Genomic DNA, 24,816 nt, shown 5'->3' on the forward strand with positions numbered 1-24,816 from the left:
ATTTATTTGTCATTTTTGACTCAAATATCTGACTCCAGGTAAATATGGTCTAAAGGACAGTATTAAAAACTCTTTGTTTGCATATTATTTTAATTATTTATTTACAACAGTAAATTACAACGATTTCATTAACCTTTTTACAGTATTCGCTATTTAATGCTTAGAATAACATATTTATAACAAGAATATTTACAATGAAAAACATTTTAATTGATAAACTTATTGTTATATTATTTTATTTGTGTATAATATTACGTGTATGTGATTGTTAGATAAATTGGTAATGTTATGTTTTATTTCTAAATGGATAATACTTCATATATGATCCAAATATATTTATTTAGTATTTTAATCAACCACAGCAACTAACGCAACGTTTGTCAAACAAAATGTAAAATTTTATTCGTAAAAAATACCACTAAAAATAGGAATTTCATTTTTATTTTTGTTAAAATACTTCTTTAAAATGATGTAGTTCAAACCTTTGATAAAGTTTTTGACTTTAGTGAAATTTATTTTTATAATATTTAATTCAATTGAATTTCCTTTCGCATTAACACTATAAAATAGTATGAAGCAGTTTATGGTAAAAAATATTGTTATGTTTTGCATTCTTATGATTTCAAGGAGAATGCATTAAGTTAACAGTCTTTATATATTTCAAATATTTTAAAATATAGTAGCAAATGTTTATTTTTATGCTATGCCTAGAATAAAGATTACTATAAAAAATTAAAATAAAAGAAAATTGTGCGAGAAATAATGCGTTGAAAGAATAAATAAGCTTTAAATGCAATTATCTCGCACTTTTTTAACGACTTAATGCATTCTATCCTGTCAGTAAAGTTCGATTTTATAATCAATGAAACACTTTTTTTAATGAAATTTAACATTTTAATAGTTCAATTTGATGATTTATTATATGCAAGGATGATTTAATTTATATACGCAAAATAAATTTTAAGTAGGTATGTTTTTTATAATTCCTTTTAGAAAAAATACATACCGCCATACTGCCCTGCTAAGCCTAAGAGTCGTAACTAAAACAATCGTTTTGCGTTTTATTTGCTTTTGTTCTGTATAATATCCGATAGCCTCACAAATTTGCTTAGCAAACAAGTCATGTCTGCTTTTCAAATATGAGATAATTATGTTAAAAAAAGGAAAAAAAAGAAATCAGGTCGGTAAAACATACAACAGTGATCTTCTGTAAAATGTGCATTTCCCCGAATACGACTTTTAGGCTTTGTAGGGTAGAATGGGCCAGGGAAACTAGTGCAAAAAGGGGGTCGTCACAAACAAAATATATCCACACAATCAAACTAATTTCTCAGAACACGTCATTGTTCAGTCTTAAATGTGTAATTATTTTAGTTTTATAATTATATTTCATGCATATTACTTGAGTTTTTATTTATTTATTTATTATTTATTATTTATTGTGTAACTTTTTTCTGTTGTTTGTTTTGACAAGGATCTTAAGTACTTATATAATACATAAATAAATTTTATGTTGACACTTTTGTCTATAATAAGAAATGGCAATGCACGCCATATTATAGTACATAAAAAAAACTTAGTCATTTTCTAGCTTGCTAATATTCATCGTTATATTTACTTGTCAATTAAATATATAAACGCCGGTAAAACGATTGACTAGTTTCTAATTATTTTTCACTAATTTCTTGATATAAATATATTTTGTTTCGTTCTTATCATAACCAATCTTCTTTGATCAAATCGCTCGCTTTTTCTCCGATCATTATAACTGGGGCATTGGGGTTCCCGCTGACTATAGTCGGCATGATGCTCGCGTCTACCACTCTTAAATTACTGACTCCGTACACTCTCAGTCTCGCATCTACCACAGCGTCAGGGTCGTCAGTCGGCCCCATCTTGCAAGTTCCGCAAGGATGATAGATCGTGAAGGTGAACTGCCTCATGCTGCACTCCCAATACTCGTCACTGAACAGCATCAGGTGCTTGCACCCGGGTAGCGGGATCGTCAAAGGCCGTGAACCGTACTCTTGAAAAGCGCTAGTATTAGAAACTGCCATGGCAATTTTTATACCTTCAGTCAAGACCTGAATGTCTTCTTTATAAGCAAAATAGTTAGGTTCTATCACCGGGTAGTGAAGAGGATTTCTGCTTTTTAATCTTACCCACCCTGTACTTCGCGGTCGCAGAAGCAATGGTAAAATCGTCCAAGTTTCGGATTTTAGTAAAGGTTTATAAACGGTGTTGTACACTCTGTCCCTCAAGTTTACTACTTTTCTTATTTGATCTCCTCCGTCGGAGTTAATGGAACTTGGACCAAAGTGGAATTGAATGTCAGGCCAGAGACCAGACTTCGGAGCATATTTGGTATTTACGAAAGCGAGACCCTCTACTCCGGGTGAAGTCATCGGGCCCCTCTCGTTGATTATATAATCGAGAAGGACTTCAGGTTTTTGGAATCGGTCTTTAGTAAATGTCACCGGCTGATCTACAATAAATGTCAACCCTCCCAGCCCGACGTGATCTTGCAAATTATGACCCACTTTTACATCGGATACGATGGGAATTCCGTGTTCAGCTAAATGGCTTGCTGGACCAATCCCACTAAGCATTAATATTTGCGGAGAGTTTATTGACCCAGCAGATAGAATAACTTCTTTTTTCGCTCTCACCACAAACTTCTTGTTGTCCCTTATAAACTGCACTCCGTAAACCTTTTTATTTTTGTCTATCAGTAACCTCGTAACTTGAGAGTTAATGGCTACGTGAAGATTTCTCCTCAGTCTCACTGGTCTTAAAAATGCTTTGGATGTACTGCATCTGCTTCCTCTACGCATTGTTGTCTGTGATAACATGAAGCCAGTTTGTTCCGCTCCGTTAATATCTCTGTTATCGTATCCCAACTCTTTACCCGCTTTGAGGAAGGCGACTGAGAGGACACTCCTCCATGGCGATTCTTGTACTGTAAGGTAACCTCCTTGCGAATGGTATGGTGTCTTTACCAAGTATGGATTTCTGTTGTCTTCCGATTTCATGAAGTATTTGAGTACGTTGTCGAACGACCAGCCGGGGTTACCTAGAGACTCCCACAGGTCGTAATCGTTTCTGTTACCCCTGACGTAGATCATGGCGTTTAGGACGCTGGATCCACCTAGGACTTTTCCTCTTGGCCAGTTGCAGCGGTCGCCTACCATGGCCTGGCAGTATGCCCTGTCCGCTGGAGGCACCGTTTGATACTTCCAGTCCATCTCGGAAAGCTGCATGTACCCCGCCAGTGCTGGTATGTCGCTGACTTCGTTTTCGTGCCCTCCCGCTTCTAAGAGTAAGACAGTCCAGTTGCGGATCTCCGATAGTCTGGAGGCCACGACTGCTCCGGCAGAACCTCCCCCAACGACGATGAAGTCGTATCTCGATAGCATCTGTAAAACGGAAAAAAAACTATCAATTATTGTTGTCATATTAGTACACGATATCAGCTATGAAGTATTTGCATATTCCGTATTCGAAAATAGTTTTCAACAAACAATATTATTAAGAGCAAAAAAAAAAATAACTTAAATCATTATAATATGTAATAATGCTGTCAAATTTAGTAAATTTATCTTATTTACGAATACAGTGGTGCCTCGCATAACGAACGCCTCGCACAGCGAACGCTGCACACAACGAACTTCCTTTTCGTTCATTTCACGATTCATACAACGAACTTCGCTTCACACAACGAACTTCGCTTCACACAACGAAGTCGCCCACTTCACACGATCACTGCCGATTTATTGCATCCTTCCGCGCAGGCAGTCGTTAGTCACTGAGCAGTACGCTTAACTTACGCACGTGTCGCAGCAATCGTTGAAGAGGATGTAGAGGAGCTTATTGAGGAACACAAAGAAGAGCTGACAACTGAAGAGCTCCAAACACTTCTGGCCCAACAACAGGACAATGCTCAAAGGGAAGCGTCATCTGATAACGAGGAGCAACAATCAAACAATCAACCAATTCCAACTGCTGACATCAAGAACATCCTGGTCAAATGGAAAGCAGTTCAGGAGTTTACCAATGCCCACTATCCGGATTCCGCTGAAGCAAACAGGATCAACGACCTGTACTCCGATACTCTTGTCCGTTATTTCCGGCAGATGTTGAAGAAAAGAGAGAAACAAACGACTTTGGACAGGTTTTTCACTGCACCATCGGCCAAAAAGCGGAAAATGGATGAAGATGTGCAAGATTCGATTATTTCTTAAAATTAAAAAATGTGTGTTTTTTTCATTATGTTTTTAGATGTATCTAAATAAAAATAATAACAAAAAATTTATCTTTTTTTATGTCATCTTACCATATTTTATGCTACAGAACGAATTATTTTTTTTAACATGTATTGTTATGGGAAAACGCGTTTCACATAACGAACTTTTCGCATAACGAACTTGCTCCTGGAACGAATTAAGTTCGTTGTGTGAGGCACCACTGTATATTTATTTATTTACTAACTAAAATGCATTTTTTTATACACTCCATATTTTATTGTGTGTTAGCTTCTACACAATTCAGCGAAACAATTTATTCATCTTCTACAAATTTTAGATGTACCTTTTATAGAACCTCTTTATGCGACGTATTGTTAAGTCCTTTGTCAACGTAGTATTCATTCATTAAAATAATTTCAGTTTTCATATTACAAGTTACTAAATTCAGACGCATTATGTCTCCTATTTTTTTCATATTTCCCATTCTTCATCTGATATTTTGATAATTATCTGAGCAACTTTATATGAGTCATCTCTTTGTTTTTGAAGACCACACAAGGGACGACACTGACAAAAAAAATTGTTGAATCACGCACAAACTCTTCATTGCTGCTCCATTACTTTTTTGTTTTTAATTATTTTTTTTAGTAGGCATGATGTCATTATGATGTTTCATGTCCCAATTTTCTGAGCAAGTTTTGTTTCTCGCAGAACCTCCTATGAAATTATCTTAAAAGAAATTTTACTTTGCAACTAAAAAAAAAAAAACTGGCAGAGTGTATGAAACTGAAAAAATCTCCAAGAAGGTATTATGTTATAGAAAAATATTCGAGTCTAGTAAAATAAATCATGAAATTTGAAAAAAATAACATTTTTCAAAATACGACACTGACAAAAAAAATGTTGAATCACGCACAAACTCTTCATTGCTGCTCCAAGTGTTTTCCCCATGTTTAAAGCCACCCTTTTGTATTGTATTTAATATTGTTCGATTCGTTTGGCAAATTTTGATATTTAAAAAATATATATTAAAACAAGGTTTTCTTTTTTCGGTATTCTTTGGATACGCATAGAAAGAACAAAAAAAACGCTTAACATTCGTTCATTCATTTCGTTTATTTGGACATACGGAGTCAAAACACATTCATATGTTGCTCTTCATATAGGTGAGTATGGGCAATTTACAGTCATATAATATTACTATATAAGTAAAACACGAGTGATACTTTAATCCACAAATTTGGAATATCCAGTGACCGGTTTCATCGCTTTCGCGACATCTTCGAGACTGGTATCTTTATTAAAAAGTTAAATGTATTTATACAGAACAGAGGTAAGGATACATAATTCAAAGTTGTATGTAAGTAAATTAAATGAAGTTATTTTTATCTTAAGGATCATTATCAACAAATTTTCTATGATGAATTAACTATTAACTAATGAATTAACTATTAACTAATGAAACTAATGAAACCCATAGAAAATTTGTTGATAATGATCCTTAAGATAAAAATAACTTTATTTCATTTACTTACATATAACTTAGAGTTATGTATCCTTACCTCTGTTCTGTATAAATACATTTAACTTTTTAATAAAGATACCAGTCTCGAAGATGTCGCGAAAGCGATGAAACCGGTCACTGGATATTCCAAATTTGTGGATTAAAGTATCACTCGTGTTTTATTTATACAATAAACTACAATGAACTTCCATCAAGAATTTTCACTTACAAACTTAAATGTTTTATATAATATTACGGTAAACATTTAATAATCAGAAAAAATAAGAGGTTAAAAACAATGTAGTTTTATGTTTATTATTATTTTTTTATTTTTTTGTAATATGCATCTTTGTATGAAAAATAAATTTACTATTGTGTGTGCCTACTTAATAATATTATGACTAACGTTCTAGTGAAATTAATCTCCCGAACTGATTTACAATGTAATATTATACCTGTATATATTATTTTGCTGTGGTGCAGTTGTGGTACATTGATATTATTTATTTTCTATTTTTACACACTACCACATATAATGCATATAAAATAAACAAATAAGTTTTCTAAATAAATGTAAAAATGTAATGTAAAAAAAAGGAAATATTATCAAGCGTAAAATTTAAACAAATATTTCGAGTTGCTAGTCACTTTAATAATATACGCGATTAGTGCACCAGAACAAAATAAAATGTTCTAATAAAACCGGTCTTAAGATTCAAGACTTGTCGATAGTGATTCGGCTCTTTATATTATCCTTTTACTCGTAAAAACTTCTACCGAATGAAGCGTTACAACTTCAAATGATTTATCGTACTTACATTGACAACGTTTAATGGATGCGATTCTGGGTCAGCAGTCTGGTAACGGAAGAACGTGATCCCAACAGCCAAGAGGGGGAGGAGGCTGATAACCGTCACAGGGGAGGGCGCAAGACCCCCAAAGGTCACCAGCGAACCCAGTATAGACATGACGAACCACTTTTGATCAGCTGTCGATATCCAATAAGTATTTTAGTTCTAGAAGAAACTTGCACTTTCTTCTCGCTTTCCCAACGTATTCGATGGCTCGGAATCACTTATGACGCCACATATATTATGCTGTTATCAGCACGCGTAACCGCACGGAAGAAAGTCGAAAATCAAAGTTAGGCGAAGAGTCTTAATGCGATTATTCTTCAAGCACCATCAAGATTTATGCTAACTTATATAACTGGATATTTATACACTTTCTCGTTGAATTACGATTGTATTAATTTATAGCCTAACGCTTGTTATACCAGTCATTTCTAAATCACTCCGGAATGTTTTCAATTGTTTACTTATCAAAATCATAACACGATATACTTATTTTGCTATTGGTAACTTCTTTTTATCACTTAACCGTATTTTTTCATTTTTTCTGCGTCATATCCAGTGTTCTAGATCCTTCTGTATCTTCTTTTCGCTGAGTATTTTCGGCGTGTAGTTTCTGATGCCGGACTTCTTGAGTGCAGGTTCCGGCAGCTGTGGACCTTCCTTGATCTTTTGCACGTCTCCTTTATCCAAGTAGGACTTGATGGAGAGGTGCTTCTCCAGGTATATGGCCGTGTCCTTGTCCGCGTCGAGTATTTTTAGTCTGTGTATCTTGTTCTTGCCGATCTTCAGTGGCTTGTAAATATCGTTGTTATTGACGTCTCTGAAAAATAACATTAAAATTTAGAAATTATGAATATGAAATGTCAAAGGAGTGTCGGTATAAACCAGTTTCTATATACCTGAGTAAATATTCGGTCATATCGCACGAACGCGACCGCGACGATTGGCCAATATATTGCGAATGCTGTATCGATCGTTCAGTCGATTTTATCTATGAGAATTAATTACAATATGCCTTTCCAAATCACGTCCGAAAAATATGTTTTTATCTCAAAAGCTCTTAGCTTATTTCCCAAATTGTTAAAGATTCAACGTTTTCTATCGTCATTATTTTATCTTCTTTGAGTATTTCAATTATAATTTTTTTTTGGATGGGTATCAATAAGTTGAGGGTATTAGAAGCATGAATCCTACCTGAATAATAGCGTAATTCAAAACCGTCTCTAAATCTTGCAAAAACTGATTTCAATTATACTATTTGACACCGCAAACATAGCCTTCTCCACTGAGTCGGTGAAGCATACTTGGATATCTCACAATTCTTTTTTCAAAGCTTTTCGCAAATATCTCCGTAACCCCTTCAATGGTGATTTCTAAGTTTGCTTCTCTTACCCTTAATCGTTTTAAAAATAAAATTAAAAAAAATATATTTTACTCGAAATAAGTAACAATTCGTTTAGGAGCAAATAAGAAAATTGTGAAATTAATTGTTTATTTTATTGTAATTATAATGTTTTCTATTTTACATGATTATAATATTTTTTTGAATTATTCTTCGTCTAATAACAGTCTGCATTGCGTGATGGGTTAAAGAGCCCGTAAAGTAATGCAGATTACAACTGTTAAATATTTTTTTATTTATTGTGTGTTACTCATGAGACATGGGTGGAAACAGAGTGCCCAGAACAGGGAGACATAGAAAAATGGGAAGACGCCTAAATCCAGCATTGGAGAGAAACGGGCTGATAAGATGAATAAGATTATTTTTATTGCATTTATATTTTATATACCTTAATTTAATACAAGACTTTAGTCCCATGTACGAGTAAATTGAAAACATAAATGTTTTTTTTAACTTGACTATTTTCGGTGCAATTGACCCTAAGTGTAGATGTTGTTTTTTTACTAACTTTTTACAAGTACGATCCCTTGTTCAATCTGTTCGGCTTGAATTCATTAATCTTTCAATTAGTACAAAAAATAGACTTGTAGATATATTTTTAGTATGTAGTGTCACATACCTGTAGTGTACGTTTGTGTATATGGAGAGTTTCCCGTTGGACGAGGCGTCGGAGTCCGTCCTCGATACGGAGGAGTTGCATCCGCTGGACAGCGAGCCCTCGGTGCCTCTCGAGCCTGGGTCGGGGCGGCGGCTGTAGTCGGCGCTCGCGCTGTAGGGGGCGCCCCCGCGGCCGCTGCGGGCGCTGGCGCTGTAACGGTCGCTGCCGCCGCCGGCGCTGGCGCTGTAGTGCTCGCTCCCGCCGTACGTGCTGCCGCGGCCGCTGTAGGCGCTGCAGTGGCGACCGCAGGGGGCGGAGCGCTGGGTGTGGCGCAGTTCGCAGGGCGCGGAGTGCTCCTGGCCCATCTCAGAGTGCGCGCGGGGCTGGAAAGCTCCCCTCTAGTCTGTGGACAAAATGCGCAAATTTTACTTTGATTATGCAAGAAATGCCAATCGCAGAACACAAAGCAACATATAAAATAAACATAATTGGTACAGAACTTTTTTCTTATGTCTATTGGATGATCGGTCTGTTGAACACCCTACAAGAGATGTTTCCATTCTGGGATTACCAGTTTTAGACTCTTCTTCTCCAACTATGTATCATAATGTGTATTGTGGTGATTTAGTTGTCTTTTTAAAAAAATATTTTTATGAACTATATTTTCATATGTCTGTATCATTAAATTTTTTATTATGCCCTTTTTTACAAGTTTTTTAAATACCCATGTTTACATTGGTAATTGGCAGATATTCTGTAATGTATATGCAAATTAAAATAAATAAATAGTGTAATTATACACCCATATTTTGTTATAATATACTCACATATTTTAGTTTAAAATAGGAAAACAGGGATGAAAGTATGATGAATGCTGTCGAAATGCGGTCTCTCGGACGAATGTATAGTAAAAAATATGTTTTATTTTTAAATCGTATAATACAAAGTATAGTAGGTATATATAAATTACATTATCAAGAGTTTCACTCAATTCAAGACCTAATTGTTTTATTTTAAACATTTATATTGAAAAACACAGAAACAAAGCAAGATATGCCTTGATTCATTCAGCATGAAACGCTGAAACAAACAATATCGACAACATACATTAAGGAGTGCTGCGTTGGTTTAGACATGTAGAGCGGATGGACAGCGAAAATATGACTTAAAAGATTTAGAATGCGAATGCTGAGAGATGCAGAAATGTAGGACGAGAAAGAAATGGCATAAGCTAATCCAACAAATATCTGAAGATAGACATGGCAAAAGTCGGAGTAATCGGCATGCGTGCATGAGAAGGTTTATGAATAAGGATAGAGCAAAGTGTGTGTATTTAAAAATAGCGTTTTGTAGTTCTGTCTTCTGCTTATTCCTATGGGGAAAAGGCGTGATTGTTTGTGTGTTAGTATTATAATCATAAATTAGACATAAAAATAGAACTTCAGTGATTTAATGGTCGACTGGCTACTGGCTTTTCATTTTGGGACCTAAACTCCCAGCCAGATCACATTTCGCGAATCTTTGCATTGTGTCTTTTAATGTATCACCGTGTAGGGATATAATATTGGGCTTATTAGCTCTATGTAAAATAGCATTTTTAATACGGTATTTTATTATTTTGGCGGCCTCCGTGGTGTAGTGGTTAAGACGCTTGACTCACAGACGGAAGGTTCCGGGTTCGATTCCCGGTGAGAACACAAAAATTAAATGTGATTTTTCTCAAGCCTGGGTGTTCTGTGATGTAATTCACCACTGTAATTGGGCCTCCTGGCTTGTTGTGGTGCAAAAATAAAAAATAAAATAAAATAAAAATAAATATAATTTCTATATTTGTCCAGGGCTGCTCTTCTTAACGTTCAGACAAGTAGCCCAGAAATTGTCCAGCCAAAAAATGAGGTTAAAAAATGACCGCTTGAAAAACGTGTAAATTAATACCGACTAGGATATGGAGCTTAAAAATCGGTAATAACAATCAAAGGCACAACACGTGGGTCAGGATATTATCAGACGGACAACATTTTAGGACAAGACACTCGGGACAATCGAGACTAAAATACCAGGAACTAAAATTGCCTAATGTATAATTGTCTCGCTTCCCTCGTTCTTGTACTCGTATGTCGTATAGGTTTTTATGTTCTCACGTTGCGTTGTTTCTTTGTCCATTGTCCATTGTCCATAACTATTATTTTTAAATCAAACCGTCCGAAATCGTATACTTTCCTCTGTTCCGTAAACTTTTATCTAGATTAAAAATAGGTACCGCTTTGTCCAGAATCTTTACATCGGAGATTGAAAAGTGAAAGTCGGTTCTATAAACCCTTTTATATGGCCGCATTATCGGTGCCTTCATGTCTGTATAGTTCCGTCATTAGTATTTTCCCTTTTGTGAACATCGTGAAATAATTTGTGGTTGAAATGAAGCTCTCGGCATCCTATTTCAGAATCAACTTGTACGATGTCGGAACGAGTCACGGACCCTTTTCTCCGTACTAATTATACTTATTATTACAATCTGCGGTTTCGTCTTGTGGCTCCTCTTAGAGCATTCGGCTTGATGGCGAAAGCTTGATATAAAATGGTGTCAAGTCTTTTTACGTAGCTCATTAAATATTTTGTAAATTAGCCCATCAATTTTTCAATAATTCAATAATAATGGTTGACTGCCATTAACATTTACATAACGAATAACGAAAATTTAGATTGTATGTTTTACGTGAAAATAAAAATCATCAAACCCTCACAGACTATTGAATATTTAACATTTTAAAATGACCTTTTTTTAAATCATTTTTTTTTTTTAATTTATTTTATTTATAAATCATATAACGCAAAGAATAATACATTGAATTACATTCCCAGGAGTTACAATAAATCAATTCGGGACATAAATAATATTAACATTTTGAAAATAACACATACTGAGAACAACAAAGAAACAAAGCAAGTATAGCACCTTTATAACTAAATATACAACAACATTATATACGCCTAAAACCTTTTCCTACACAAGCAGAATAAATATATATAAAAAAACCCTTTTAAGAATATAAAAAAAGGAATGAATCCACTAAGGGAGATAAAGTCATTAACATCACATGTCATGCAGATGATGCTGTCATAGTGATGATGAGAACATATCCATCTCAGTTAGTAAACATCTGGATGCCTAAGAAATGTCGTATAGTACAATGAACACATGATTATTGGGAACATAATTCGGATATCCAAAACGTGTGTCAGACCAAATCATGGTGTATACAACAGAGGCGAGGATAGATAGAGAGAAAATAAAAAAATACGTAAAACCAAGTAGAAAAACTAAATAGAAAAACCAAATAACTGCTCAGAACGTCAGAGATGAAATTAAATTTCGCTTTTTGTACTACATTAACTTATGTTTTATGTTTTTCCACTTCTTATTTTGTTCTTTACATCTACTGCCTAAGACTTTTGTTCTTCTTTTTCTTAATTTTCACATTCGCTCCTAAGTGAAACTTGCGAACATCACCAGACGCCTTCGGGGGACCCGTTTGCCAGCTAGCAAATTCGCCTCTTTAATTTCGCCGAATGTAGTCATAATATCGACATCGACGGCCTTCCAAGACGGCGCGCTGGGAGCATGCGGGTGTAAAGAAGAGCCAGCTTGGGTTAAGGCTCTCCTGAAGCATCCACAGCAGTTCCCAAGCTTTATCCACCATCGATTCCTCAATACAATCTTTATAGGAGGCTTCTGCATTCTTTCTTGGACTTCAATATTAGTTATAAATATAATTTTATAAAATGAAATCACCTTATAATATTCTCCCCAATCACTTATTCTCAAAACTTAGATGTTTGTTGTTTGAGTTTTGATATGGTGCCAGGATTTGCACAGGAGTATTTGCATTAAACAAGAGTTGAATAGTGGGCATTTTGTTATGACCAAGTGTAGACATTTATATTTTTCGTGAACTCACTCGTAGTAAACGCTGTCATGTATTCATTTTCGCTGCGCTCACCTGTAAATTGCGGTTGAACTTTCGTATTGTCCCGACGTTCTGTCCTGCCCGGTCGAGGCTGTTCACGGAGCTGGACCTGGCCTTGGTTGTTGTGACGTCAAGATTCGAGATAATGTTCAAAACTAATTGCAATGGCCAGGAACAAATAAACATGAATCGTGACGTATTAGAGGCGTGGCCAATAGAGTGACCGTTTTTGCGGGAATTCAAAATTACAAATTTGAAAATAGATTTTATGTTATTAATAATTAGATTTTCTTAAAATGATACTTCCCTATAGTTGCAGCCGCGTTGCACTTTGATGGATACAAATTTTTAAGCAATTGTGGGCAATCTAAGTTGTTATTGAATAGTTTGTAAAGGAAGATGGTATCAGTGATGGCTCTTCTTATATTTTTATCGTCTTATCTTTTGTATAGTCCACGTGCATACGATTTAAAAGTAAATAAATAATAAATAAATTACTGACTTTTCTTTTTTTAACGCGTCTGGATTATTTGGCCGCCGAGATTTAAAAAAATATTCTTACGCTGGCTCTCTATACGAGAAACGTCATAAAATATTCAGTAAAAAGTAAATGTCACAAACCACCCACTACATTAGTGAAAGGGCTTGGAAATAATTATTTACTAACCACAAAGTTAGTGCTTCAAATATAAAATTTAAATTATTTATTTCTTCACTTGAGCATATCAGTATGCTAATTTGCTCGAGCTTGCAGGGATTTTCAATATAACCAATAAAAATAACGGAATTGTAATGTAAATCCAATAAAATTATGTAAATATTTGAACGTCATGAGAAATATTTAGTTACGTCGTTTAAATTGCAGATGTTCAAAGTGTGTCGTAAGTTTTGACATACTTAGGACGGACAGTTATTTTTTTTATTCGGTAAATAATAAAAAAGATCCGTGTTTCTGGCGATTGCATAATAAATTCAGGTTAAATATAATCAAACGTGGATATTATAAGAATCATAAAAATTACAATATTTGAGTTTGTCCAAATGTTCGTAGACAAAAGACTGGCTTTCACCCCCTCGGGAGTCATTAAGATTAACACAGCCAATGACAGGTCATAAGCCCTGTAAATGCCTTGACTTCCATATTCCCTTATTTAAGGTATTCTCAATCCCTGTTGTAATTTGTTAATCATAAAAATGTTATTTAATGCATAATTATTTTTTTGAATATTAATAGATTCTAGTTGAAGAATTTAAGAAACTTTTCCAATAATTTATTTATTTACACCTTTTATTAAAATACAATTTTACGTTCACTTTGCCCAGCTAACAAGGGTACATACCTCGTTCCAAGCTAGGCAATTACATTCTAATATATAATAATAGTTAACAAATTAGTAGAAAGCACAGACAAATAAAATATAAACTTATTCGTATACACATTTTGATACATATACATACACACATACATATATACACACACACACACACACATATATATAATATACACACATATCTACACACACACATACATACACCCATGCGCATACACATAATCATACATTCATAAAAAACATAGACAATTTATTTTTGCGAAACTTCATGGTTGACATCTATAAATATATACTTTTAAATTATTCCTTATTTTCATATTTTATTTTCGACATCCAGTAAGAATCTCCAATCCGTGGCATGCATCAACTTTTCTGACTCCCTACGACCAATGTCATGAAAGAGCGAGGTCAACACCTTCCGCAACTTGACGACACTCGCGTCTTTCCACGATTATAGCAAAAGGTTATGGACCTTTTTGCCTGCGTAATAGTGTTGTCTCGATGCCAGAACAGTGTTGACCCCTTCACTTAGTATCAGATCCCTATTAGAGTATCTTGTATTATGGTTGTGGTTGACGCTTGGGTAAATGTCTCTATTTATGTGTGTAACCACTACCGCTCTCAATATATACTGTTGAATAATATTCAGTACTCTGAATTCTTTGAAGAGCAAGTCACTTGGATAACGAAATGTTTTGTTTAAAAATTACTCGGATTAAAGATTTCTGTGCAATTGCTACAGGTTCAAGGGCGGTTTTTTGTGAAAGCAATTGCTCATCTCTATGCAATTTCTTTAATTTGTTTCTATGCATTCCCTTTAAATGTATTATCAATTTTTCTATGTAGAATCAATGCTAATATTATGTATTGTTGACATTTCTAGCCTGTAAGGTTTTATTTTATCTAAAACTCTAAGTGGTCCATATAAACCCGATTTAATTAACGTGTTTCCTTCCTATGTACGAGTATGCGGTCACAACTATATTAATAATACACTCAAATGTGTATCAGCGACAGCATGCAGGCATTATCCTTGTAGTTGAATAATTATAGGTAAATATGTGTATATATATTTTAAACTTATATAGGTATGTATTATTTTTTTTTTAATTTTCCAATTTGATTCATGAATAATATAACTTATGACACATAACGTACATTGTAATTTGTAAATTTGAAGTCATATTTAGTCATGTATTAAGTTTTTTTAAAAGGAATAGCCCGCTAAGCCTCTTATTTAGGCGTTTGTCAGCAGGAGAGAAATAGGGGATGTGGAAGAAAGTTACGAAAATTACACCACAACGCTCAGGACAATTTAAAACATTCTGTTTTGGTTTTCTTCCTTGCAACTAGCGGGATCGAAACCGCGACCCTAGTTTCACAGTTAACCGTCTAACCAACTGCGCCACGGTGCCTGTCTATTAGATTATAACGGTGTTATTTTAAATATGATTGTAAATTTTGATAAATTAAAAATACCAAAATAATATTTTCTAACAAAAGTATTCAATATTACTACTAAAAACAATTTTTATAAAAATTTAATAAATATATTTACATCAACGTTTCCCGTTGCGTAAAATAATAAAAAAACAATTATAGTGTACATAATGGGGTGTGACGTCTTACAATAATTTGTTTATTTTATTTTTAATTATTAATATTTTTAGTATATGTCAATTACAAAAAAAATAAATCCTTTAAAGTTTTGTATTTCTGAAATAACTACGCATGTAACGACCGAGGTTCTCTTCCACCTATTCTCGACCAGTTCTGCCCATTGGTCCATTGACGCCAAGCAAGCCGGAAATCTTTTATACCTCTCTTATCATCGGTTGATTCATATGAACTAGTGACGTCGTTCAAAGAGGATCGCTTTTTTGTTACATTTTCAGGAAAATTTGCCGTACAATTTAATGCTGCATTTTATACCGCGCGCAAAAAAACATTAATTGTATCTAATTTCCCGTTGGGCGAAAGTTCCTCATTGGTATATTTTCGAGCGTATCAAGAAAAATATCTAATTTAAAATATTTATATGTGCAATCTTTTTAAACAATTTATATTTCTATATACCTTTTTAAACAATGAATCTGCGTAATCACCTTAAATGCACTTACGCAGTGAAATCAATCTATTCAGAACTGATAGAAGACAATTTTGTTGGTTTGTTGCAACCGTTTCCGACGATTTCCTATACAGTTACGTGCTTGTACACGTGGTATTTATTATAATAATGAACAATCTTCTTTAATTATATTACAATGCATTTTATCTCGTGTTTTTACTGCTCGAAGATATTGTTACAATCGATCATTTGGTAACGAATGTCGAAATTAAAACTGATTATTTGAGATCCACGCTTTTACGATACTCGTATCAACACGTATTATAACAACGTTTCCTATGAGCGCTATAATTTAAGGAAATAATGTAAAAGGCAGAATACCGCCCGAGAGAGAAGGTCGTTAAAATGTATCAAAAAAGTTAATTCATGTTTATTTTATTTATGTATTTGTTGCTTTATAAAAATGGACTCTTACTGGCTCGAGAGCATTTCAGCTCTTTAGGTAAAAAACCCGTGTTAAGCGGAAAAGTGTTAGATGAACAATAATGCTCACATAAATTTATTTATTTAAACGCCTTTTAGGCCTTTCCATGTTTTTACATACATATAAACAAATAAAGACAGACATGTATTTTACAAAGAAGTAGCAAAAAATACATAAATGATTTTTAGAAGAAAAAGAAAAATATCAAAAATATCATCTTTACACATTATAAGTATAAAAGTGGGAAGAACAGATATGCATTTTTAAATACGAAAACAAAAATGCATTTACCACAAAGAAAGGGGCAAAAAATAAAAATGAATTAAGAAGAGAAAGAAAAATAAAAATAAAATAAAAAATAAATAAAAATCATCACATATTAGTAGAAAATATATGAGGATACATATAATACATACAAACGAGTATATTGCAGTGGAGAACAGGAGTACATTTTTGCGTATATGTTGTAGTAAAATAATCTTAAAATTAGAAGAAGTTAGAAAAATACTTATTTAGAATACATATATAAGTCAATAAACGGTAAACGATTGAAATCAACATAGTATTATTTAGGTATATGATCATTACGCGTTCAAAAACACAGTCATTATCATTTCCCTATCCACACCCAGTGGTGCATAGGGCACTGCACTGGCACTCCAATTGCAGTATATCTTGATTATTTTTGTTACATGGAAGAAGTTGAGGTGATTAGTCTTACGCCTCAAGCGCTAGTTCAGGATTATTAAAATATTGCAGTGTAAAACCATCCTTCAAACCAATATTTTACGAACTTCCTGCCAGAAATCGATCCCAGGACCCCAAGAATGGTAGGTGAACGCGCCAACCATTACCCAACGTGGCGGACTTATTTCCACTTCTATCTCTTATTCAGGATGTTTACGTGAGTAGCCATCGAGTCGAAAACTCGTCCAGGGCTCTGGTTCTATTTCACGCACAGGACTGTATTCTTTGTCCGCCTGGACACAGAAACAATACTAAAAATAATAATAAAAATATCACGTAAACTCGTGGGCAAGTAAAATTAATACTGGTAATAAAATTAAGGCCTCGTGGTGTAGTGGTCAGCGCGTTTGTCTACCATGCAAGAGGTCTCGGGTTCGATTCCTGACATGGTTGATAAAATATTTATTCAAAAGGGTGTTTTTACACTAGAATATTTCATGGGCCATGGACTGGTATCTGAAGCGTAAGACTGATCATCTTACCTTCATGTGACAAAAATGATCAATATTTACTTTCGTTCATCGCCAATTCACTCTCCAGGCATACATCATACATTCTAGATACTATTTGTTGCACATCATCGTAGCTGCTTGCTAACAGAACTGAAATATACATATATTGAAATTTATTGTTTACCAAGTATGTGTGTATATTTGTCAGCGCGCATGACTACCATGCAAGAGGTTTCGTGTTCCATTCCCAACATGGTTGATAAAATATTTATTCAAAAAGGTGTTTTTACACTAGAATATTTCATGGGCCATGGACTGGTATCTGAAGCATAGGACTGATCTTACCTTCGTGTAACAAAAATGATCAAATACACTGCGATTGGCGTACCAATGCAGTGCCCTATGCACCATTGGGTGCGGACTGGAAGTGTTCGATGCTAGGTCACTCTGCCTCGACATAGGTATATTATCGCGGGCAGTTTTTATCGTGCGGGGAAAAGAAAAAGTGATTATCTTCTCCATTAATTTTCTGTTCTGGCGCACAGGTCAGGCCTGGCTCGTGATCGTGCGTAAGGCGCATTTCAAATGGTTGTAAAATCCACACGGCTTGAAAAAATCTAGTTGAAAATACACGTCCACCGTGCTAGTCCGAACTGCTTCTTGCGGCCGTAGAAAACACTTTTATCTCGCGTATTTACATACAAAATCCGCGAAAAGTGTTTTCGACGGCCGCGAGAGCGTTTGAAATATCACCCCAGGGTTATTGTCAGGCGCGTGCGTTGTATATATAAACTTCTCGCGATTTCTTTTATTTGCAGATGACTTGAAATTATTCCTTGAGATAAAAAACCCGATCGACTGTTTGCGCCTTCAGTCCGATATAAACAATATCCTAGATTGGAGTAATATCGATCAAATGTATTTCAATATTTTAAAATGCGTAATTTTATATTTCATTAGAGCATTGCGCACTGTATATCACAGGTACGCAATGGGTGGCCACCAACTCATCCGTGTTTTTTATTTATTTTATTTATTTTATTTATTTATTTAAAGAAAACAACAGCCATTACAACAAAAAGTACAGTATATACAAATAAACCAAAATTTTAGGCCAATTATAGTTTTCTATATAAAAACTAAATAGAATGTAAAAAAATTTAAAAAAAGCGTACCTGTATTAAGCCACTCCGTATCATATCTCTTGCAAAAAATAAAAAAATTAATAATAACTAAAAGTACAAAATTTAATTTATTATTATAATTTTTAAATAATTTTAAAAAAAAAATCATTTTACGGATCCCCACGGAGTAGCTTTAGATCAGTTTTTCCTCTTAGACATAAATACAAATGTACAAGTTTATAACAAATTACAAATGTTAAATAGATAGTACTGATTAAGTTAAATGATTATTATCTGCAATTATAGCCTTGGCATTTTTATTATAGATAATTAAAGTTATAAAATATATATCAATTTCAAAAAAATGTTTGTTATAACTATTTAAGATTCTGGGAAAAGGTGCATTCTTGTTGTTATTTGTGCTTGGTCTTCCAACATGAAACAATTGCTGCAGCCGAGTTGTGCGCTGAGGGATACGAATTTTAATTTTCTCAAGAAGTCGGGGACAATCTAATTTGTTATTTACTACTTTGTAAAGGAATTCAACAATTAAGGATCTTGGGGTAATCTATGAAAGCAGATTGACTTTTAATGCTCACATCGAGAGAACATGTGACCTTGCACTAAAGATGTTGGGTTTTATTCTCCGAACTGGAGGGGTTTTTGAGAATCCCCGTACACTCAGAATTTTGTACAACTCGTTGGTTTGCTCGAGGCTTGAGAGTGCATCGGTGATATGGAATCCGCACGAAGCGAGATACTCCCTCATGTTGGAGAGGGTATCTCTACATGAGGGAGTATGATAGTTATCCGTGGCTCTATCCCACTGGGTTCCTCTTGGGTATGCTTGGGACCAATAGTTTGCAACTTAGAAGGGATGGGTCTACACTGGCCCATTTTTTCAGACTGTTAAGGGGTTTCATCGATAACTCGGCCATTTTAGAGAGTAACGATTTTTATGTTCCTGATGGCTATCTCCCACAGCGTCAGCACAGACTGTTTTACCTCCCGGTTTCCAGAACCAACCTGCCTCTGGTCATGCCGATTGGAAGAGCAGTCAAGCAGCTGAGCATTATCACTTAGGAGATCGACATCTTTCACATTAGTGAAACTATGTTTAAGAGGCAAATACTCTTGCTATTAGAGAGTATTATACCTTAATAATGTCGAACCATTGCTCAAGGGTTCTTGGTTTGATATAAAGTTCCAATTTAAAGTCTTAAATCCTTTGTTATTTGTTATGCTACTTTGTGAATAGATAATTTGAATTTGAATTTATATCATCAGTTGACAATTTTTTTTTTATCAAGTTCTTACATTTAGTAGGTATGATAAAAGATATGGGAAGATATCGTTAATTGAATCGGATTCACTTCGTGACACATCATTATTAATTATTTTGAAAATAAAACTTTGTTATTAGTGTTACACAATTTTTATTATTTTACAAGAACACCACTACACAAAAACCGTGTTAAATATTATTATTATTTATTCAGATTGGTCTCTCGTGTAAAATGCGTTAAATTGAAAAATAGCCTTAATTACAGAGGCGGACGGGTGAATGGCATTTTAAATGTAATATTAATGTTTTAATTGACCCGAGAATCCATCGGAGGTATTAAATATTAATAGTATGCTTCTAAAATTATGTAATCGTTACCCTGTCTAATGTATTAGTAATGCATTCTCATTGAAGAATTTAGATTACGATTCGATTGTGTTGGAACGAGTTTATTTAATACGCGTCAGATAAAAGTTACTGTCATTTGTGTGTTCAGTAAACCCGTAGCTAGGAGCGTTACAGTAATTCAATTTGAAGGTGTCTGTGTGACTAATGAACTGGACGACAGAAATATAAAATCACCCCATTTTCACTGCACATTTCACGTGTGTATCATCTTCGGAAGAATTTCAAGGCTTTTTAAAAGTTTCGTAATCATTTCGGCGAATCAATAATGTCCAATCATTTTCATCCCAGTCAGTGAAGAATTCACTTCTCTCTTTTCCACAAACCAATGAAGTGCATGCAATGTACTTTTGGATTACTGTCTTTCAGCACAAGGATGCCAAGGTTACCAGATTACTGAGAGCTCCTGTGAGCAGCTTTTCTCGTTCGGCAACGGGCAATGTGGGCATCGCCGAGGAGACTTATTTATTTATTTATTTTCTACCCGCAGGTAATTTTTTTGTGAAAGGAAATCGAGTGGACATTATTCGGCCTCGTGGTGTACTGGTATGTGTGTTATTCTGCCATTACAAAATAAATTAATGTTTAAAAACAATATTTACTCTGCGATCGGCAATCAACACCAGATTTCTTATATAATATGGATCGTCAAAATAATAAAAAAATCAGTATTTTCAGATAAAAAATGCGAGCATGAAGTAAAAACGTGCTGTGAATAAATAATACAGGATAAATAAAGTAACAGCAATAACAAATACGCGTTGACAGTATTGGTTGACAGTTAACAGCACAACAGGCGTGAAATGCGCGCCCAGAACTTGGTTCAAACATTGGTTTAAAAAATAGTGTTTTTTGATTTTTCCTAATTCGATCACAGATCCCACCCAATTTGTGTATTACGCGACACAGTATTAATTATTGGGTCAAATCTTGCACAAGATTTGTACCAATTTCTGACCCATTTAATGCGAGCTGCACACACAACCACCCACATATTGCCACACCTTAACCTTTTTTTTACAACAAATACTATCAATGGTATCATAAAGCCAATGAAACGGGCTTTATGATTGTGTACTGTTTTTCTTTCTTTCTGTAATCTATTTTTTTATTTCTTCGATTTTTATTTTTTTATTTTCTTTTATTTTATTTATTTATTTAGTTCTATGTAACATAGTCTAATATATATTTACAACACAATATTTACATCTATACTTATTCTAACATTATTTATCACTATTATACACTTAATATACAAACAAACAAACAAACCATCACGCCGTTTCCCCGTAAGGGTAGGCAGAGAGGATAGAACGCCACAACACTTTGTATTTGCATACAGATCTCGCTTCCTCTACATTCATACATCTTCTCATGCACGCGCGCCGATTATATTTTTGTGACAATGTATGTAAATTTAGGTCAAAAATTATAGAAATTTTGAGAGAAGCAGATATTTAACTTTATTATTATTATTATTATTGTAAACATATTTTTTCATTTCGTTTCTTTTACATTTATTATATTAAACATAATTTAAATTATTGTATTAAGTGTAAACAATTTTTTTGGTGTGTGCATGAGTTTCTTACACTAATATACAAAGAAATTGGCAATATATGTGTACATACTGTTAGTTTACCTAATAAAATTAATTAATTAATTAAACAACAACAACAACAAACCATCACGCCGTTTCCCCGTAAGCGTAGGCAGAGAGGATAGAACGCCACATCACTCTATCTTTGCATACAGATCTCGCTTCCTCTACATTCATACATCTTCTCTTTATAATATTCGTAATAACTGTTTATTATGTACATTTTCATTAATTATATTCACTATTTACACTATATACTACCTAATATTTTTCACATATACACTTTTTACATTTAATTTTAAATATATTTACATTAATTTAATTTTTTATGCTTTCTGGCATTTCTTCAAATAGTTTTATTCCCTTGTACATAAGGCAGTTCTGGGACATTGCTTTTGATTTCTTTTCCAGTCTTATATTTTTAGATCCTCTTGTTGCATAGTTTCTATGAAAGAACTCATTTTTTTTAGTTCATTTTGAAAATATCTCGGAACTATTCCTTTAATAATTTTGTTTATTTCATTGGCAACATTGAATTTGATTCTTTGATCAATTGTCATGATATCTAGAAGTTGAATCATTTTCTTAACATTTGTTCGTCTCCCACATCTTAATATTATCCTCATCGCTTTGTTTTGTATTATTTGGAGTCTCTTTAGATCTCCTTCAGTACTTAAATACAAAATACTGGAGCAATAATCAATGTGGGGAACGATAATACTTTTAAATATCAGCAGAGAGGTTTTAATGTCTAATTTATTCCTTATCCTCCCTAACAGGGAGACCTTCTTTGCGATTTTGTTAAAATGAACTTTCCCTCTCATTTGTTTGTGTATTTTATCATGGCCGCGTCACTTTATTTACCTTTTAAATTCATGTCCAAAATCTTATTAGCAAACATGGGCGTAGACTACACGACAAACCACTAATGGCCTATTTGTAATTTGAAAAAAAAACACGATGATTTGTACACTTCTACGTGTTTTGAATTTTTATTGCAACACATCGTATTTAAAGATCACGAATTCTGTATAAAAATAAATCCTTCTTCAATGGCACTGCGGCCCATATTGAGCCTCGGCATGCATAAGCTTTCATCTCCAACTCCTTCTGTCATCTGCTGCAACCCTCCAGTTGGAGACTTCCTTATTTTATTTTATTCGGGAAATCAACAGTTCTACATACATATTTAGTAAACAAACAGATATAGTGTATAAACTCAGAACTAATAACAGATTTCCACATATGATACAGAGTACGTAAAGAAAATATATTACATATCAAATAAATACATATAAAAATTATATTTTCATGTACTCAATAATCAAAGAATTTTTAAAATATTTATTTTAAGAACATTAAGTTACTGTAAATTGGGCGGGATTCGGACAAGAATGCTTGAAGAGAGGATAAGGAGGGGAAGGGAGATGTACATATTTATTATTATAATGGCGGCCTCCGTGGTGTAGTGGTCAAGAAGCTTGACTCACAGACGGAAGGTTCCGGGTTCGATTCCCGGTGAGAACACAAAAATTAAAAAATGTGATTTTTCTCAAGCCTGGGTGTTCTGTGATGTAATTCACCACTGTAATTGGGCCTCCTGGCCTGTTGTGGTGCAAAAAAAAAAAAAAAAATAAATAAATAAATAAATAATGTCTACTAAGTTACTTAATGCATTTTTAGTGTAAATTTAAAATCTGACAGAGTGATGTTTGTGTAATCTATATTTTTAAATTTTGCATTGTACACTGAAAAAGTCATACGAAAAAAAGCATTTTCAACATACGATGTTTTATTCATTGGTATATAAAACAGGTGGTACCGTCTACAAATCCTGGCTGGCACATGTATTGTTATTAAACCAAGCAGCTCTGTACAGTCAACCATTCCTGTCATAATTTTGTATAGCAGTAGTTGGTCCGCACAAACTCTGCGGTATTGCAGAGAAACTAATTTATTTCGTAAACTCATTCGCATCGTTTGAGGGCAAACAAGAGCGAAATACGGTTTTGATTGCGTTAGAATTAGATGGAAATATGACGGACGAACGAACGAACTCACGAAACGAAATTGTGACAGAATAAGCCGGCTGAAATGATATTTCCTATCAAATGACCGGCTCTCTTTTCGTAGTCTTTCTCGCCTTTTTGGACTAGAAAGTGAAGCATTGTTTGTAATAATATATTATGTAGTATCTAACTGCACGTAGCCTGTGATTTATATTGACTCGGAATTATTTTTAACACGTTCATTCTGACTTACATAGATGGACTCTGAATAAAGAATGAAAAAGCTGTCGGAATACTAAATAAAGTGGAAATATTCCATTTGATATGTAACTCATGCATGCTACGTAATTTATTGAATTTATCAACAATTTATCAACAAGAGATGGAAGAGTAGAAAAAGATGTTGAAAGAAGAGTGTATGCGGGCAACAAAATGAACGGAGCACTAAGCAAAGTAATTTCTAATAAAAATATTTCAATCGAAGCTAAACTGGCAGTGCACAACGGAGTTTTAGTCCCAACACTTATGTATGGAAGTGAAACATGGAACTGGCAGAGGAAGGATGAAAGCCGAGTGAACGCGGTTGAGATGCGATCTCTTGTATGACAGGGTTACGAATGATGAAATCAGGCGAGAGTGTAAATCTGAGTCAAGTAGTAGTAGTATTTATGAAAAAATACTTAAATTACATGCAGAGTTAAAGGGGATGCAAACACCATGTCCAAACATGCACTAAAATTATTT

General features: G+C 34.1%; 3 protein-coding genes across 17 annotated transcripts in view; 1 reads left to right on the forward strand and 2 right to left on the reverse strand.

Moving 5' to 3' along the window:
- The window catches only part of Flo2 (flotillin-2), a 704,941-nt gene that overhangs the window by 196,631 nt on the left and 483,494 nt on the right, over positions 1 to 24,816 (forward strand). The window lies entirely within an intron of this gene.
- Positions 73 to 7,332, reverse strand: LOC148277738 (glucose dehydrogenase [FAD, quinone]-like). Its single transcript, XM_088232452.1, has 2 exons — positions 6,567 to 7,332; positions 73 to 3,416 (listed from the first exon to the last, which is right to left on the reverse strand). The coding sequence occupies exons 1-2, from the start codon at positions 6,714 to 6,716 to the stop codon at positions 1,716 to 1,718; spliced, it is 1,851 nt and encodes a 616-aa protein (XP_088088578.1). The 5' UTR covers positions 6,717 to 7,332; the 3' UTR covers positions 73 to 1,715.
- Positions 7,103 to 24,816, reverse strand: part of LOC148277739 (uncharacterized) — a 122,689-nt gene continuing 104,975 nt past the window's right edge. For all 15 annotated transcript variants that reach the window (XM_088232459.1, XM_088232461.1, XM_088232458.1 and 12 more), the window contains 2 exons: positions 8,624 to 9,005; positions 7,103 to 7,422 (listed from right to left, as the gene is read on the reverse strand). In XM_088232459.1, the coding sequence (XP_088088585.1) occupies positions 7,152 to 7,422; positions 8,624 to 8,967 (615 nt within the window). In that variant the 5' untranslated portion in view covers positions 8,968 to 9,005 and the 3' untranslated portion in view covers positions 7,103 to 7,151. The remainder of the gene's footprint in view (positions 7,423 to 8,623; positions 9,006 to 24,816) is intronic.

Source organism: Micrasema longulum, unplaced genomic scaffold (genome assembly GCF_059751315.1).
Source record: "Micrasema longulum isolate JH-2025_06_02 unplaced genomic scaffold, ASM5975131v1 h1tg000987l, whole genome shotgun sequence".
Lineage (NCBI taxonomy): Eukaryota > Metazoa > Arthropoda > Insecta > Trichoptera > Brachycentridae > Micrasema > Micrasema longulum.